The sequence below is a fragment of the Canis lupus genome, chromosome 16 (assembly GCF_048164855.1).
Source record: "Canis lupus baileyi chromosome 16, mCanLup2.hap1, whole genome shotgun sequence".
Lineage (NCBI taxonomy): Eukaryota > Metazoa > Chordata > Mammalia > Carnivora > Canidae > Canis > Canis lupus.
In genome coordinates, this window is record NC_132853.1 from 27,530,284 (window position 1) to 27,547,523 (window position 17,240).

Here is a 17,240-nt window from a genome sequence, read left to right on the forward strand (position 1 = left end):
AACTAAATTTGTGCAAATTCATTGCATGCATTTTTCTACATCTCTGTTTCTTTTGCAGGTAGTAATCATGGCTATGTGGGTGCCAGTAGCAGAATGTCAAGAAGAGCACATTTATGTTCTGCTGCTACCAGTAGTTTATTAGACATTGATCCATTAATTTTAATACATTTGTTGGACCTTAAGGACCGAAGTAGTATGGAGAATTTGTGGGGCTTACAGCGTCGCCCACCTGCTTCACTTTTGCAGCCCACAGGTAAAGTATTAACAATAATTTCTCCTTTTTCTGTGATTCTTGAAAAAAACTCTTGATTTTAATCCAAGTGTCTCATTTAAGTCTTGGAACACAGTATCTTTCTATAGTAAAATGATTTTTCATTATATGTCATAAAAATGATATATCAATCAAATTAATTTTTTGGTTGCTATTGTTAAATGACGTTTGGTACAATAATGTCATAATGCCTGTTAGAATGTTTGTATATGATTTGGCATTGAGATTGTACCTGATTGACAGTTTGATTTATATAAAGTACTGTTGCTCTCTTTGTGAAGTTTTGCAGGACTCATGAATACCCTGACTTCTAAGTGGAACTGTGTCTAAACTGAATATAAAAAAATATGATTTCATGCTTTGATGTTCCATAGCCTAAAAATGTATACCAGTTAGCATCAGTGTTGTATCTGCAAAGGTTATTAAAGAGAAATTACATCTGTGTCACTGTAATGTGATGCACACACACAGACGATGTTTAGTCAAACCTGGACTTTTTTGAAACTCTTAGGCATAGTCATTTTGAACAGCTAAGAATTTATCTTTAAATGCCACATTTTAAAAACCATTTTTTAAGCTTTCTAAAATATACTCCATATTTTCCTACCCTCTTAAACAATAGTGTTACACAAATCAGATATCAGTGATTTAATACAGTGATCTTGATGCTGCTTTAAAGCAGCAAAACTCAAAAAAAAAAAAAAAACCCAGCAAAACTCAGTTTTCAAAGTCTGAGACAGAGCTTCAGTGTAGAAAACAGAGCTGCTCTAGTTGGGGTTGGGGGTTATCTTAGAGCCTGAACTATTTAGGCTTCTTTCTAACGTATACTTCCTGGAAGTCTGAGTCTTTAATTTGAAAGACTGTCTTCAATCATGTTATGAAATACTTGCCTTTTCTCTGTGATCCAAGTACATTTTATATTGTGCTTTTGTAAAAATTTATCACACTGTATATAATTTTATATTATTTTTCTGTGGTATTTTTATTATAAAAATTTGGAAAATAAAGAAAATTACAAAGAAAATAAAAATCAGGGCAGCCCAGGTGGCTCAGCGGTTTAGCGCTTCAGCCCAGGGCCTGATCCTGGAGACCCGGGATCGAGTCCCACGTCAGGCTCCCTGCATGGAACCTGCTTCTCCCTCTGCTTGTGTCTCTGCCTGTCTCTCTCTCTCTCTCTCTCTCTCTCTTTCTTTCTCAATGTGTCTCTCATGAATAAATAAATAAAATCTTTCAAAAAAAAAAAAGTCAACACTTAACCAACGGAGCTACTGAAGCGCCCCAAAGGAAATTTTTGCATTAGGTTTAAAACATCTCTATCCTTTAATCCTATAACTTCACTTCTAGGACTGTATCCCAAAGAGAAAACAGAGTTGTTTGAAAATATCCAACAATACGCTTAAGTTTGAAAAATTCTAGTTTAGCCATGTATATTTTTGTAGACAGGCAAAATCATGTTTTTGAAAAATATTCAATGTCATTAGAAAAATAAATGCAAACTGTTTACAGAATAAGATCTCAGTTATCTAAAAATTAGTTTTCTGTGTAAAATTAATATAAATGAAGTGACCTGAGTTTCAAATCCAAGTGTTCAGAATGCTGAACACAAGGAAGAGGGTAGTAGAGAGGAAGAGCAAGACTTTATAAACATCTTGAGTTTGACATGCCAGTGGGATATCAAAGAAGAGATGCTTAATAGACAGCTAAAAATTAAAAACTGGAATATAGGCAATTATTTGCCTAGGGAGTGAGGCAAAAGAGAGTTTTAAGAAAATTTTAACAAGAAAAGGGCTAGGGATATGATTTTGGTGAACATCTTTTTATTGTGTGTGTAGAAGATGAACAAGATCAAAGACCCTTTGGAAGGGAGAGAAACCAAGGAAATGGAGTCATGAAAACCAGTTGAAGATAACCAGAGGATATTAGAAGCTAATGTTGCAGAAAGATCCAGCCTTTTTATTAAAATATTTACTTGGATTTCAATGTTCATTTTGGTTCTTTGCTTATTCTTCTCAATCTGTATTGAGAAAGAAATTCTCTTTTTTTCTTTCTTACTGCATGCTCTTTTTCTTATCTTACTGCATTAGCTAAGACTTCCAGTACAGTGTTGAGAAGGATTGGTGAAAGGGGACATATTTGCCTTTTCTGATCTTGGTGGGAAAGTTTCAGGCTTTTCACCATTAAGTATGATGTTACCTGTAGGTTTTTCAAAGCTATTCTCGATCAAGTTGAGGATGTTTTCCTCTATTCCTAGTTTACTAAGAGCTGTTTGTTTTGTTTGTTTTTTAATTCATGAATAGATATTGGATTTTGTCAAATGCTTTTTCTGCATCTGTTGATACCATGTGAGGATTATATTTATTGATTTTCAAATGTCAAACCAGCCTTGCATACCTGGGATAAATCCCACTTAGTCGTGGTTTATAATTCTTTTTATACACTGTTACATTCAATTTGCTAATATTTTGTGGGAGGTTCTTGTATTTCTGTTCAGGAGAGATAGTGGTCTGTAGTTTTCTTGTGTTGTCTTTGGTTTTGATATGACAGCAGTATCTCATAGATTGAGTTTGAAGTATTCCTTCTACTTCTGTTCTTGGTGATAATGGAAAGTAGATATAGACCTCTTCATATTGTCTATTTCTTCGATTTTTGGCAGATTGACTTCTTATTTTTTTAATTTTTTAAAATTTATATTCAGTTAATTAACATATGATATATTTTTGGCTTCAGAGGTAGAGGTCAGTGATTCATCAGTCTTTCATAATACCCAAGTGCTCATTATGTCACATGCCCTCCTTAATGTTCATTACCCAATGACCTCATCACTCCTTGCCCTCCAGCAACCCTCAGTTTGTTTCCTATGATTAAGAGTCTCTTATGGTTTGTCTCCCCCTCTTATTTCATCTTGTTTTATTTTTCCCTCCTTTCCACTCTGCTCCTCTGTTTTGTTTCTTAAATTCCACATATGGGTGAAATCATACGATAATTGTCTTTCTCTGATTGGCTTAGTTCACTTAGCATAGTACCCTCTAGTTCCATCTACGTCATTGCAAATAGCAAGATTTCCAATGTGTGTATACACACACACACACACACACCCCACATCTTCTCTATCCATTCATCTGTCACTGGACATCTGGGCTCTTTCCATAGTTTGACTATTGTAGGAATTGCTGCTATAAACATTGGGATGCAGATGTCCCTTTGGACCACTACTGTTGTATCTTTGGGGTAAATCCCTGGTAGTTCAGTTGCTGAGTCATAGGATAGCTCTGTTTTCAACTTTTTGAGGAACCTCCATACTGTTTTCCAGAGTGGCTGTACCAGCTTGCATTCCCACTAAATATACAAAGGTTCCCCCTTTCTCTGCATCCCTGCCAACATTTGTTGTTTCCTAACTTGTTAATTTTAACCATTCTGATGGTGTGAGGTGGTGTGAGGGTCCAATATTAAATCATTGTGGTTTTGATATATATTTCTCTGATGCTGAGTGATGTTGAGTATTTTTTCATGTGTCGGCCATTTGTATATCATCTTTGGAGAAACGTCTGTTCATGTCATCTGCCCATTTCTTGACTGGATTTTTTTTCTTTGGGTGTTGAGTTTGATAAGTTCTTTGATAAGTATAGATTTTAGATACTAGTCCTTTATCTTCTCCCATTCTGTATGTTGTCTTTTGCTTTTGTTGACTGTTTCCTTTGCTGTGCTAAAGCTTTCTATCTTGAAGAAGTCCCAGTAGTTCATTTTTGCCTTTGTTACTATTGCCTTTGGAGATGTGTGTAGCAAGAAGTTGCTGCAGTCGGGGTCACAGAGGTTGCTGCCCCGGGTTCTCTAGGATTTTGATGGATTCCTGTCTGATAGTTAGGTCTTTCATCCATTTTGAGTCTATTTTTGTATATGGAGTGAAGAAATTGTCCCGTTTCATTCTTCTCTACGTGGTTGTCCAATTTTCCCATTGGTTGAAGAGACTGTCTTTTTTTCCATTGGATATTCTTCCTGTTTTGTCAAAAATTAGTTCACCATTGAGTTGAGGGTCCATTTCTGGGTTTTCTGTTCTTTCCAGGTAGATTGTCTTTCAAGGTATTGGTCCATTACATCTAGGTTGTCAAAAATTTGTTGGCCTAGAGTTGTTCATAGTTCCCTTTATTTTCTTATTCTTTCTTTTAGTACGTATTGAGTGAACCTATTATGTATCAGACTCACTGCAAGTTCATGTTCTTAACCACTATACTATAAAAGGAGCATTTTAAGAGGCATTGGGGTATGAATGATAGATAATATAATTGAATCAAGTTTTATGGTACATGTAATGGTAAATAGAAAGTTAGGTGGGGTTATTTTGTGAAAGGTGTTGCATGCTAGCCTAAGAAATGATGCATAGTGGGCATTGGGGAATCATTGTTGCAGTTTAGGAGTAGTTTGATTCAGGATGCTTTTAGAATGCTGCCAGTGCCCAGAAAACTATCAGAAATGGAAGTTAAATAAGGGTAGTACTATTGTAGAAATTTATTTCAGTGGTTCCTACTATGAGAGGGCAAATTAATACATTTCTGGCTATTTTCTCAATCATTATATGCTCTAAAAATATATGGATTTTGAGGTAAGGTCTTCAGAATCATCTGACATTATACGATTTATTTATTTATTCATGATAGACATAGAGAGAGAGAGAGAGAGGCAGAGACACAGGCAGAGGGAGAAGCAGGCTCCATGCCGGGAGCCCGACGCGGGACTCGATCCTGAGACTCCAGGATCGCGCCCTGGGCCAAAGGCCGGCGCCAAACTGCCGAGCCACCCAGGGATCCCCTCATCTGACATTATAAAAGTTCTACTTAACCTCTAAGGTATACACTAATCTGCTTTATATATAATTAAGATTTTAATTGTAGCATGGCAATAGTAATATGTGGAATCTCGTGAAGTTGGAGTTATAGGGTTTGGCAACCAGGTAGAATATGGTATAGAGGACTCTGAAGAAGTTTAGGTGACCAGGATGGTAGTAGCATTGATAGATATTGAAGTCTAGAGGAGAAGTTTTAGAGAATTGTCAATCTTGAAGGCTATAACTGAATGACAGGAAAGAATTATTACAGATGAAACTCACTCCTTTTTTTTCTTTTGAGAGAGAGGGAGAGAGCAAGAGAGTGAGCATTAGGGGCAGAGGGAGAAGCAATCTCCCTGCTGAGCAGGGAGCCTGATGCAGAGCTCAATCCTAGGACCCTGGGACCATGACCTGAGCCAAAGGCAGATGCTCAACCAACTGAGCCACCCAGGCAATTCTAATTAACTTCATAACCTGTCACATTCAGGAAGGTTTTGTATTTTCAGTTTCTTTAAATTGTCAAGTTCCTGTGGTAGAAGATCCCATTACGCTTTCCTGTCTTGGCAGTTATCGTATGGTACTGAAATTATTTTTCATTTTTCCAGTTGGATTGTGAGCTTTGTGAGGACAAAGACTGAGGTTTCATCTTGTTCACTGTCGTATTCCCTGACCAGCACAGTGCCTAACATTTGAAACAGGCTTGGTTGTCTGATTATCAAATGAAGGAGGTTTGTCTAAAAAATTTTTTTTTTTTTGTATTTTCCCATTTGGGATTTTCACTTTTTAAAATCCTTGTCAGTTTCTAGTAATAAACTGAACCATGTGACTTAATACAGATTTAAGTCCATGTAGATGTGGGGTGCAAGATTTAATCAGTAAAGACTATTTAGCGAAACATTTTGAATATTTTATGCCATAGGTTAGCCTGGAATACAAAGATCACTAAGATGTAATCGGCACCCTTAAGTTGTTCACAGTCTGTATGTTTGTCTTTCTTACTGTAAGGTGACAAGTGCTGCAATGGAAGTATATTCCAAGTACTATAGAAAATTAGGTAAGAATTGATTTGAAAGAAGAGAAGGCAGTTGGTGGTTTAAGTGCCTAAAGGAGTAGACATTTCAGATGTCCTCTGATGAGTGTGGGTTAACAGAGAAAGCAAAGGAAATAAGACATGTGTAAAGTATAGAAGTGGGATATAGCATTGCCTGTGGATTACAGAGTTTCAAGTAATATCAAAACATTGGGATATGTTTGGGGTAGAGGCAGAAGATAAAGCCACTAAAAATGAGATAATGGGCCTCAGATGCGAGGCTGGTGCTCTCACGAATGATTGTAAGCAGGAAAGTAATATCTGATTAGTGTTTTAGAAAACAATTTCTGACATCTTGGTGGAAAGAGTTTGGATGGGGACTATACCACAGAATGCTTTTTTTTTAATTTTTTTTTTAATTCATGAGAGACAGAGAGAGGCAGGGAGCCCAATGTGGGACTTGATCCTGGGACTCCAGGATCACACCCTGGCCAAAGGGAGGCACTCAGCTGCTGAGGCACCTAGGCGTCCCAGAATGCTTTTCATAAACATTGAGTCTTCTCAATGTTTATGAGCCTCATGACAGCCCTGTTAGGTATATATTATTATCTCCATTTTCCAAATAAATAATGGACTCAGAAGTTGGCAGGTTTCTATAAAGTTACAGCAACAAAATGGTAGATCTGAGACCAAATCCTGGGTTTCTAAAATCTCTCCTTACTTCATTTATAAAAATTCTTTCTAGGGGTGTCTGGGTGCATGGCTGTTTAAGCATCCAACTCTTAATTTTGGCTCAGGTCATGATCTCAGGGTTGTGGGATCAGGCCCCATGTTGGGCTGCGTGCTGAGTGTGGAGCCTCCTTAAGATTCTCCCTCTGCCTCTCCCCTACCACAGAATAAATAAAATGAAATGAAGATAAAAATAGAATTTAGTTATCTCAGAGAACTAATATGAGAGAATTAAATGAGATAATCTGACATTCAGTAAGTTCTGGATGTTTCTTAAATAAACAAAGGCAGTAAAATCTTCCTATCAAGATAGAAGAATCTTGCCCAGAAGACTTTTGGCTGAAAGTGAGTCATGAATCCACTTTAAACACTGTCAGACCCGGTGGCGCAGTGGTTTAGCGCTGCCCACAGCCCAGGTCGTGATCCTGGAGACCCTAGATCAAGTCCCACGTCAGGCTCCCTGCATGGTGCCTGCTGCTCCCTCTGCCCCCTCTGCCTGTGTCTCTGCCTCTCTTTTTCTGTGTGTCTCTATGAATAAATAAAGTCTTTAAAAAAAAAAATTAAACACTGTCAGAGGAATGAACTTACTAAACCATTCCTGAACCCATATGCCCTGGGGCCAAAGGAGGGAGCTCACCTACTTGAGCACCTGACCGCCTGATACCCAAACACAGTCTGAGTCCTTTTGAAAAGGCAGAAGTTGGGAGATGGCTGTAGACAAGGTCTACTTTTTCCTCTACTTCCTCTTCTGTGGTAGAAGGTTGCTGCAATGTGTAGGCAGGTTTAGGTGTCATTCCTGCTAATGAGGACTTGTTCTTTGTCTAATTAATGCGTATTAGTTCCCCGTTTTTTGTTTTTTGGGGGATAGTGCTTGGTTTCTTTTTGCTTTGAGTCCATCATAACGTTCTTTGATTTTCAAAATCTGCCTCTCCTTTTAATGTTTGCAGGGTGGGTGGGTGAGTTGAAAAATCTTTCTCTGGGAAGAGACTACAGAGACTCAGTGACAAGGAACTATTCCTTCATGATGTTCCATGGCACTTAATAGTAACTACATTTCACAACTTTTTAAAGTTAGTTGGAATGTATGTATTTGTATATACTATGTATAGCAGATTTGACTGTTTGGCTTCTAGGGTTTTTTTTTTTCTTCATTTTTTCAATTATGAAGATGAAAGCTCAGTGTAGGAATTTGAGAAAAATGGAGAAGTATAAAGAAGAAAGCACAGGCAGTAGGGCAGCTTTTTTAGACTTTTATAATTAAATAACTCAGATTTGAGTGGTTATAATGTGACCCAGATTCTGACTTTGAAGATCTGAATAGTTAGGATACTTAAATCTTTATTTTCATTAATGGAATTTAATGTATGCTTTTATTATTAATACCTTAGGTTTTTTTTTTTTTTAAAGATTTATTTATTCAGAGAGAGAGAGAGAGAGAGGCAGAGACACAGGCAGAGGGAGAAGCAGGCTCCGTGCAGGGAGCCCGACGTGGGACTCGATCCCGGGTCTCCAGGATCACAGCCCGGGCTGCAGGCGGCGCTAAACTGCTGCGCCACCGGGGCTGCCCAATACCTTAGTTTTTTTTACACATCATTTGTATATATTGACAGTATAGAATGATTTCATGAATGTTAAAGGCTGTATTTTTAAAAAAAATTTTTTTTAAGCCTGTATTAACATAGCTTGTAACTTTGTCTCTAAAGCATCATATTCTCGAAAAGATAAAGACCAAAGGAAACAGCAGGCAATGTGGAGAGTTCCCTCTGATTTAAAGATGCTGAAAAGACTCAAAACTCAAATGGCTGAAGTTCGATGTGTGAAAACTGATGTAAAGAATACACTTTCAGAAATCAAAAGCAATGCTGCTTCTGGAGACATGCAAGCAGGCCTTTTTTCTGCTGACCAGGCAGCTCTAGCTGCATGTGGAACCGAAAACTCCAGCAGATTACAGGATTTGGGAATGGAGCTCTTGGCAAAGTCATCAGTTGCTGGTTGTTACTTACGAAACTGTAAGTGGTAAAGATCCTATTATTAGTGTCATTTTCCCTGTGTCATTTAGGAAGCTAGAGAATGGGTTATTTTTGGAATAATATTATTTGTCTTTCATACAACAAATTAAGACTACAAATATATACAGCCTTTTCTCCCACTCAAAACTGACTGAATCACAGAGGGGAGACTGCTAGGAGATAAGTCATAGAGGAGACAGAGTCTCTATCAGGTATGGACTTGTAAGACCTAGATAAGGAGTTTGAGTTTTATTCTGATTTTAGGATGAAGTCTCTAGAGAATGAAAATGAGGGTAGGGGGCATTTATGATTTGATTTACCGTTTACAAAGATTACTTGTTATATGGAGAAGGGTCTGAAAGGGGTTGAGGAGGAGTTGTAAAACAGCCTATAACAATAGCGTGTGTGAAATATGGTGCCCTATTCTAGAGTTACTACAGTGAGTAGATAGACTTGCTCATAGTCTAGCAGCCCTTCTTGACTGAGGTTCCCATCTTTGTTAATTCCCTCAAGGATGGTATATAACTATTACTATTTTAGATACATGGGAGAGAAGTTGGTTCATTACTCAAAACCAATATTTTAGACCAAGAGGGTTCAGTTCTTTCCCACAACCCTGGCAAGAAAGGCTAGATAGTGTTGTGTAGGGCAAGAAAAAAAATAAGACTGATGTTTAAGTTTTTGTTCCAGCAACTTAGTGACTGGTACTACCATTAATTTGGATGCAAATCAAATAAGGAAAAGGCTAGTGTGGGGTTTGGGAGGGGTGGGGGCAAGAAATTAGGATTTCTTGTTGAAATATCTTAGGTTATTAGGTTTAAGATGTCTCCTAGTTATTCTGGTAAAAATATCTTCTAGGCAGGTGAATGGTACATAAATCTGAACCTTAGGAGGTCACAGCTGGATATAAATAGTGGGGGCAGCCTGGGTGGCTCAGCGGTTTAGCGCTGCCTTCAGCCCAGGGTATGATCCTAGAGACTGGGATCAAGTCCCATGTCGGGCTCCCTGCATGGACCCTGCTTCTCCCTCTGCCTGTGTCTCTGCCTCTCTCTCTCTCGAATAAATAAAATCTTGATTGATAGATAGATAGATAGATAGATGGATGGATGGATGGAAATCAACAGTATCAGATGCTGTTTAAAATCAGGGACTGGGGCAGCCCGGGTGGCTCAGCGGTTTAGTGCCACCTTCAACCCAGGGCCTGATCCTGGAGACCTGGGATCGAGTCCCGCGTTGGGCTCCCCTGCATGGAGCCTGCTATTCCTTCTGCTGTGTCTCTGCCTCTCTTTCTCTGTGTTTCTCATGAATAAATAAGTAAAATCTTAAAAAAAAAAAAACCACTAATTAATTAGAAAAAACTATAAGGGACAATATCTCCAGAAAGGAACAGTGGTCATGCCATTGAGAGGTGTCAAGTTGAAGTGTAGGTGGCTCCTTTAAGAATTTTAGATATTTTTAAATTCAGTAGCCACTGTCCATTCACAGAACTTTTTTCATCTTGTAAAACTGATATTCTGTACGCTTTAAGTAATAATTCCACCCCCACCCCTGTCAACCACTGTTCCACATTCTGTTTCTATGAACTTGACTTCTAGATATCTCACATAAGTGGAACCATACAGTATTTGTCTTTTAGTGTCTGGCTTATTTTTTTTTTCACATAATGTTTTCAAGGTTTATCCATATTGTATTATGTGTCAGAAATTCATTTCTTTTTAAGGCTCCATTGCATGTATATACCACATTTCATCTATCCATTCATACATTGATGGACATTTGGGTTGGTTCCATCTTTTGGCTATTGTGACTAATGCTGTTATGAATACCTGTGAGAGTCTCTACTTTCAGTTCTTTTGGGTATATACCCAAAATGGTATTGCTGAATCATAGGATAATTCTATCCTCAATTTTTTTTTTAAGATTTTATTGATTTATCTGACACAGAAGGAGAGTGGAAGGGAGAGGGAGAAGCTTGGCAGGGAGCCTGACATGGGGCTCAATCCCAGGACCCCAAAGTCAGACACTTAACTGACTGAGACACCCAGGCACCACTCTGTGTTCAATTTTTAAAAGAAAATTTACCACAATCTGTTAAACAAAATCTACTGTCTTAACCTCTTTAAGTAGTACTGTTCAATGGCATTGAGTATATATGCACATTGTGCTGCCATCACTACCATCTGCTGAACTCTTTTTATCTTGCACAACTGACTCTCTGTATCTGTTAAACAATAACTCTCTACTGTTCCTCCTTCCAGGCCTGGGAGCCACTATTTACTTCTTGTCTCTAAATTTTATTACTCTAGGTACCCTGTATAAGTGGAAACACACTTTTGTGTCTGGCTTATTTCACTTACTGTAATGTCCTCAGGGTTCATCCATGTTGTAGCATGTGTCAGAATTCTCTTCCTTTTTGTGGCTAGATAGTACTCCGTAGTGTGTTGGTATATATACCACTTTCTGTTTATCCATTCATCCTTTGATGGACACTAGATTGTCACCACTTTTTGGCTGTTGTGAATAATGCAGCTGTGAAGATGGGTGTTCATCTCTTCAAGACCTTGCTTTCCATTTTTCTGGACATACGTAAAAGAGTTGCTGGATCATATGTTAATTCATTTTTTAAGTTTTTTAGGAACTGCCATACTGTTTTCTATAGAGATTGCACCATTTTACATTCCTACCTAATAGTGCACAAGGGTTCCAGTTTGTCCACATCTTCCTTATCACTTACAATTTTACGGTTTGGTTTTGTTTTTGATAAAAGCCATACCAACGAGTGTGAAGTGGTATCTTAACTATCTTATTGTGCTTTTGATTCACATTTATCAGTGATGTTGAACATTTTATAGTGTTCATCAGACATTCGTATATATTTCCATTTCATTGGAGAAATGTCTATTCAGATCCTTTGCCCATTTTTGAAATGGGGTGCCCCCCCCCGAGATTTTATTTTTTTAAATGTGGGGCTTTAACTTACAACCCTGAAATCAAACAGAAACTTTTACCATCAAAAGATAGCATCAACAGAGTGAAAAGGCAACCCACAGAATAGGAAAAAGTATTTGCAAATCATATATTTGATAAGGGATTTTTTTTAAGGATATATTTATTTGAAGGAGAGAGAGTGCGCACACATACATGTGGTGGAAGGGGCAAAAGGGAGAAGGAGAGAAAGAGAATCTCAAGCAGTCTCCCCACTGAGCCAAGAGCCCTATACAGGGCTCAATCTCACAGTGCAGGGCTTGATCTCATGACCATGAGATCATGACCTGAGCCAAAATCAAGAGTCTGATGCTTAACCAACTTCACCACCCAGGCGTCCCAAGAGTTTTATAGCTTTAGATTCATGTATTTATAAATGTCCTGGATCTGTTTTTAGTTAATTTTGTATATTGTGTTAGGCCCAACTTCATTTCTTTGTGGATATCAGCTTTCCTGGCACCATTTGTTGAGAAGATTTTTCCTCTCATCATTGAATGAACTTGATACCCTTGTTAAAAATCATTAAAGGGATTCCTGGCTGGCTCAGTCAGTAGAGTGTGTGACTCTTCAATCTGAGGGTTGTGAATTCGAGCCCCTGTTGGAGATAGAGATTACTTTAAAAAAAAAAAAAAGAAATAATTTGAACATATAGGTAAACATTTATTTCTGAACCATGTGTGTTTATTAGCATTGGATATATTAATGCTTGATACTGGTGTAGTAATCCAGTAGAGATGAATGGAGGAGGGGATGATTGCCAAATACATAGAGTTCTAAAATAAGCCTGACAGTTCAGTAGAAAATGGAGTAAAGGTTATGATTAGGTAATTAATGTAAGAGGAAATACAAATGAACAGTATACATCTCAAAGGTTACTCAACTTCATCTAGTTATCAAGGAAATGACAATCTAAAACAAAAAAAATATTGCTCTTTGGATGGACTTTTGCAAAAAGCTTTTGTTACCTATTTTTGCAGGTACCTCCCTTCTGTTGTCACTTGCTTTTTTTTTTTTTTCCTGCTCCTCTCATTTATACTTCACAGTTTTAGTTATCTTCATAAAAGTTCTGTATATGTCTTGTTATATTCATTTCTGGATAGATTATAACTTAGGTTGCTATTGTGAATGGGATTTCTTCCCCCACCCCCATAATATTTTCTAATTATTTGTCACTAGTGGAAGACTGTTGGTTTTTACATGTTTGTCTTGTGTTCAGCCCATTCGGTGAAATTTCTAAATTCTATTTTTCAGTTAATTATCTTGAATTTTTAAGTAGATGATCAATCAGCAAATAATCATGGTTTGTTGTTTCCTTTCTTATTTACTTTTCATTTTTCATTGTTTAGGGGTTCTTTCAGTTTTTTTTCTCAAGTACAAAATTTGCTATATATTTTTTCAAGATTTATTTATTTATTTTAGAGAGAGAGAAGGGAGTGTGAGCTTATGAGCAGGAGGTGCAGAAGGAGGAAACAGAGAAAGAATCTCAAACCAGACATTGTGCAGAGCGCAAAAGCCTGAGGTGGGGCTCCATCTCATGATCCTGAAATCTCGACTTGAGCCGAAACCGAGTTGGACACACAACCAACTGTACCACCTAGGCGCCCCTGCTATATGTAGATAGTTTTTGCCAAGTTAAAAGATATATCCTTCTATTGCTAATAATTACTGTGTGCAACAATTGCTACTGTTTACTTTGTGTGGGATATCTTTCTAAGTCACAGTGCATTAACTCACTTACTCCCAGCAACTCTGAGACAAGTTTTTATCCCCAGTTTATAGATAGGTAAATGGAGGCACAGAGCATTAAACAGCATTCTCAGAGTTTCACCGTGGTAGTTGACAGAGCCAAGAACTTGAACCACAGAGCCTGTGGCTTTCACCATCATACCAAACTACCTCTTTCTACTTACTAAGAGGTTGTTGTTTGTTTTTTGAAGAAGTTGTGCAGAATTGGGGCACCTGGGTGGCTCAGTTGGTTTAAGCATCTGCCTTTAGCTCAGGTCATGATTCCAGGGTCCTGGGATCGAGCCCCATGTTGGGCTTCCTGCTCAGCAGAGAGCCTGTTTCTTCTCCCTCTCCCTCTCCCTTTGCTGCTCTCCCTGCTTGTGTGCTGTCAAATAAATAAATAAAATCTTCAGAAAAAAAAAGTACAGAATTGTGCTTTTTGGCATCTATCAAAATGATCATTATTTTGTCTGATTATTTTAACTTAGAGAAATATATATGTGTATATATATATATATATATATATATATATATATATATTAAATTTATTTATTCGAGAGAGGCAGAGACACAGGCAGAGGGAGAAGCAGGCTGCATCCTGGGAATCTGACATGGAACTTAATCCCAGGTCTCCAGGATCACACCCTGGGCTGAAGGCAGCGCTAAACTGCTGAGCCACCCAGGCTGCCCAAGAATTATATTTTTTAATGTTGACCATTTTCAAAATAGAATGAATTCTATTTGGTTTTGGTAATTTGTAATTTAAAAAAATTTTTTTTTCATTTATTTGTTTGAGGGCTGGGGAGAGTAAACAGGAGAGAACAACCAAGCACCAGCAGAGAGAGAGGCCCAGGGAGAGGAACAAGCAGGACTCCCCACTGAGCAGGGAGCCCAGTACAGGGCTTGATCCCAGGACCCTAGGATCATAACATGAGCCAAAGTCAGGCACTTAACTGACTGAGCCACCCAGCACCCCCCTTTAAAAATTTTTAAAAATTTATTTATTTGAGAGTAGAAGTGTAATTTTTTTTAATATATTGCCATATTCGGGTTGCTAACATTTTACTTAGTATTCTTGACTGTTGTAGTCATAAGTAAAATTGAAACATATTTTTGTTACGTTATCCTTAATCTATTTGAATTCCAATTTTATGCCAGCCTTATGGAATAAATTCAGAAGCTTTTATCCTATTCTGTGATGTGAAATTATTTAAAATCTTATCTGTTCCTTTATTTATGTGTATATATATATATATATATATATATATATTAAAATGTTTATTTATTCATGAGAGACAGAGAGAAAGAGAGGCAGAGACAGAGACACAGGCGAGGGAGAAGCAGGCTCCATGCAGGGAACCTGACATGGGACTCAATCTCAGGACTCCAGGATCACGCCCTGGGCCGAAGACAGGTGCTAAACCTCTGAGCCACCCAGGGATTCCATCTGTTCCTTTAAAGTTTAATGAAACTCGGGGATCCCTGGGTGGCGCAGCAGTTTGGCGCCTGCCTTTGGCCCAGGGCGCGATCCTGGAGACCCGGGATCGAATCCCACGTCGGGCTCCCGGTGCATGGAGCATGCTTCTCCCTCTGCCTATGTCTCTGCCTCTCTCTCTCTCTCTCTCTCTCTCTCTCTCTCTGTGTGACTATCATACATAAATAAAAATTTAAAAAAAAATTTAAAGTTTAATGAAACTCATTCATAAAGCCATTTAGTAGTTCTTTCAGGGACAGAACTTTAACAAACTGTTTAATTTCTTTGTGTTTCTTGGTCTCAGATTTCCCCTTAAACCAATTGCCATAATTAATTTTCCTTGAAAATTACTCGTTTTATTAGATATTTAAATGTATTGATATAAAGCCATTTATTCTGGTTTCTTAAATTTTAAAAAGTCCTCTGAGGAGCACCTGGGTGGTTCACTGGTTGGTTGAGCATCTGCCTTTGGCTCAGTTCGTGATCCCAGGTTCTGAGATCAAGTCCTACATCAGGCTGTCCATAGGGAGCCTGCTTCTCCCTCTGCCTATGTCTCTACTTCTCTCTCTGTCTCTTACGAATAAATAAATAAAATCTTAAAATTAAAAAAAAAGGCCTCTGAATATGGGCTATTAATTTTTCTCTTATTTTGCTTATAAGTGGTTTCTTGTTTTGTCCTTTAATTTGACTTGGAGACTTGTCCATTTAATTCATCTCTTCAAAGACCTATTTCTTGGATTTATTTTATCTACTCTCTTCTTTTTATTACATTAAATTCTGCCTTTGTTTCTATTTTAATTTAATGATATATTAGCAGAATGTATTATTGGTGAATGACCATATTATTTATATATATGTTGCAGTGGAAAAATTGCTCTTAATTTTTTCTCATATCTTTTTTTTTCAAGTGTACAGTTCAGCAGTTATTAATATGTTCACAAAGTAGTGTGATGATCACCATTATCTAGAATAGAACACTGTCTAGAACATTTTCATCATCTTCTATCCAAAAACTCCATACCCATGAACAGTCACTCTCCATTTTTCCCTCCTCCCTAGCTCCTGGTCACCTCTAGTCTATTTTCTCTGTATGGTTTTACTACTTCTGCATGTCTCATGTAAGTAGAATCATGCACTATGAGGCCTTTATGTCTGGCTTCTTTCATTTAGCATAACATTTTCAAGGGTCATTCAGGTTGTAGCATGTATTATTTCATTCCTTTTTATGGCTGAATCATTACTTCATTGTATATGTGTACCACGTTCTGTTGACCTACACATCATTTGGTAGGCATTATGTAGTGTTTTTTTTTGCTTTTTGGCTATTATGGACAATGCTGCTATGAACATTCATGTACATGTTTCTGTATTTATCTTGGGCATATGCTTAGAAGAAGAGTTGCGAGGTTATAGGAGAACTTCTTGAGGTATGGCCATCCATAACTATTTCCAGTAGAGCTGTAACATTTTGCTTTCCCATCCAATTCCTAATTAGAACCCAGTTGAGGGTTCCAGTTTCTCCATATCTTTGCCAACACTTGTCCATCTTTTTTTTTTCCTTTGTCCTTTGAATTGTCTTGGCCTCCTTGTCAAAAATGAATTGACCATAAATGTAAGGGTTTGTTTCTGGACTCTCACTCAATTCTGTTCCATTGATCTATATTTTTGTCTTTACACTAGTATGCCATACAATCTTGGCTAATAGTTTTACAGCAAGTTTTTAAAATCAGAAGTGTGAGTCTTCCATTGGAAGATGTTTTTGGGTATCTGGATCTTTTCATATGAATTTTAGAATCAGCATATCACTTTCTGCAATTACAAAGACCATTGGGGTTTTGGGTGGTTCAGTCAGTAAAGCATCTGACTTCTTGATTTTGGTTCAGGGTCATGATCTCAGGGTCATGGAGATGAGCCCCACACTGGGCTCCTCACTCACTCATCTGGGAGTCTCCTGGAAGAGTCTCTTTCCTTCTCCCTCTGCCCTGCCTCTCTTGCTTTCTTTATCTCTTTAAAAAAGTTAATAAAATTTAAAAGATAGTTGGACTTTTTATATGGATTGTTTTGAACTTGTAGATAAATTTTGGGAGTATCGCCATGTTAACAATATCAGGCCTTCTGATCAGTGAACACAGTATTTTTCTCATTTATTTTTTATTAAGCATTTATTGGAAGGATTAAAAAATTTCTTTATTTCAGCA

The 17,240-nt window shown here is 37.7% G+C and overlaps 1 protein-coding gene across 17 annotated transcripts in view; it reads left to right on the forward strand.

Moving 5' to 3' along the window:
• The window catches only part of TRIM37 (tripartite motif containing 37), a 240,383-nt gene that overhangs the window by 83,123 nt on the left and 140,020 nt on the right, over nt 1–17,240 (forward strand). For 16 of the 17 annotated variants that reach the window (XM_072779756.1, XM_072779751.1, XM_072779760.1 and 13 more), the window contains 2 exons: nt 59–253; nt 8,553–8,858. In XM_072779756.1, coding sequence (XP_072635857.1) covers nt 59–253; nt 8,553–8,858 — 501 coding nt within the window. The remainder of the gene's footprint in view (nt 1–58; nt 254–8,552; nt 8,859–17,240) is intronic. The other variant, XM_072779768.1, reaches the window with a different exon arrangement.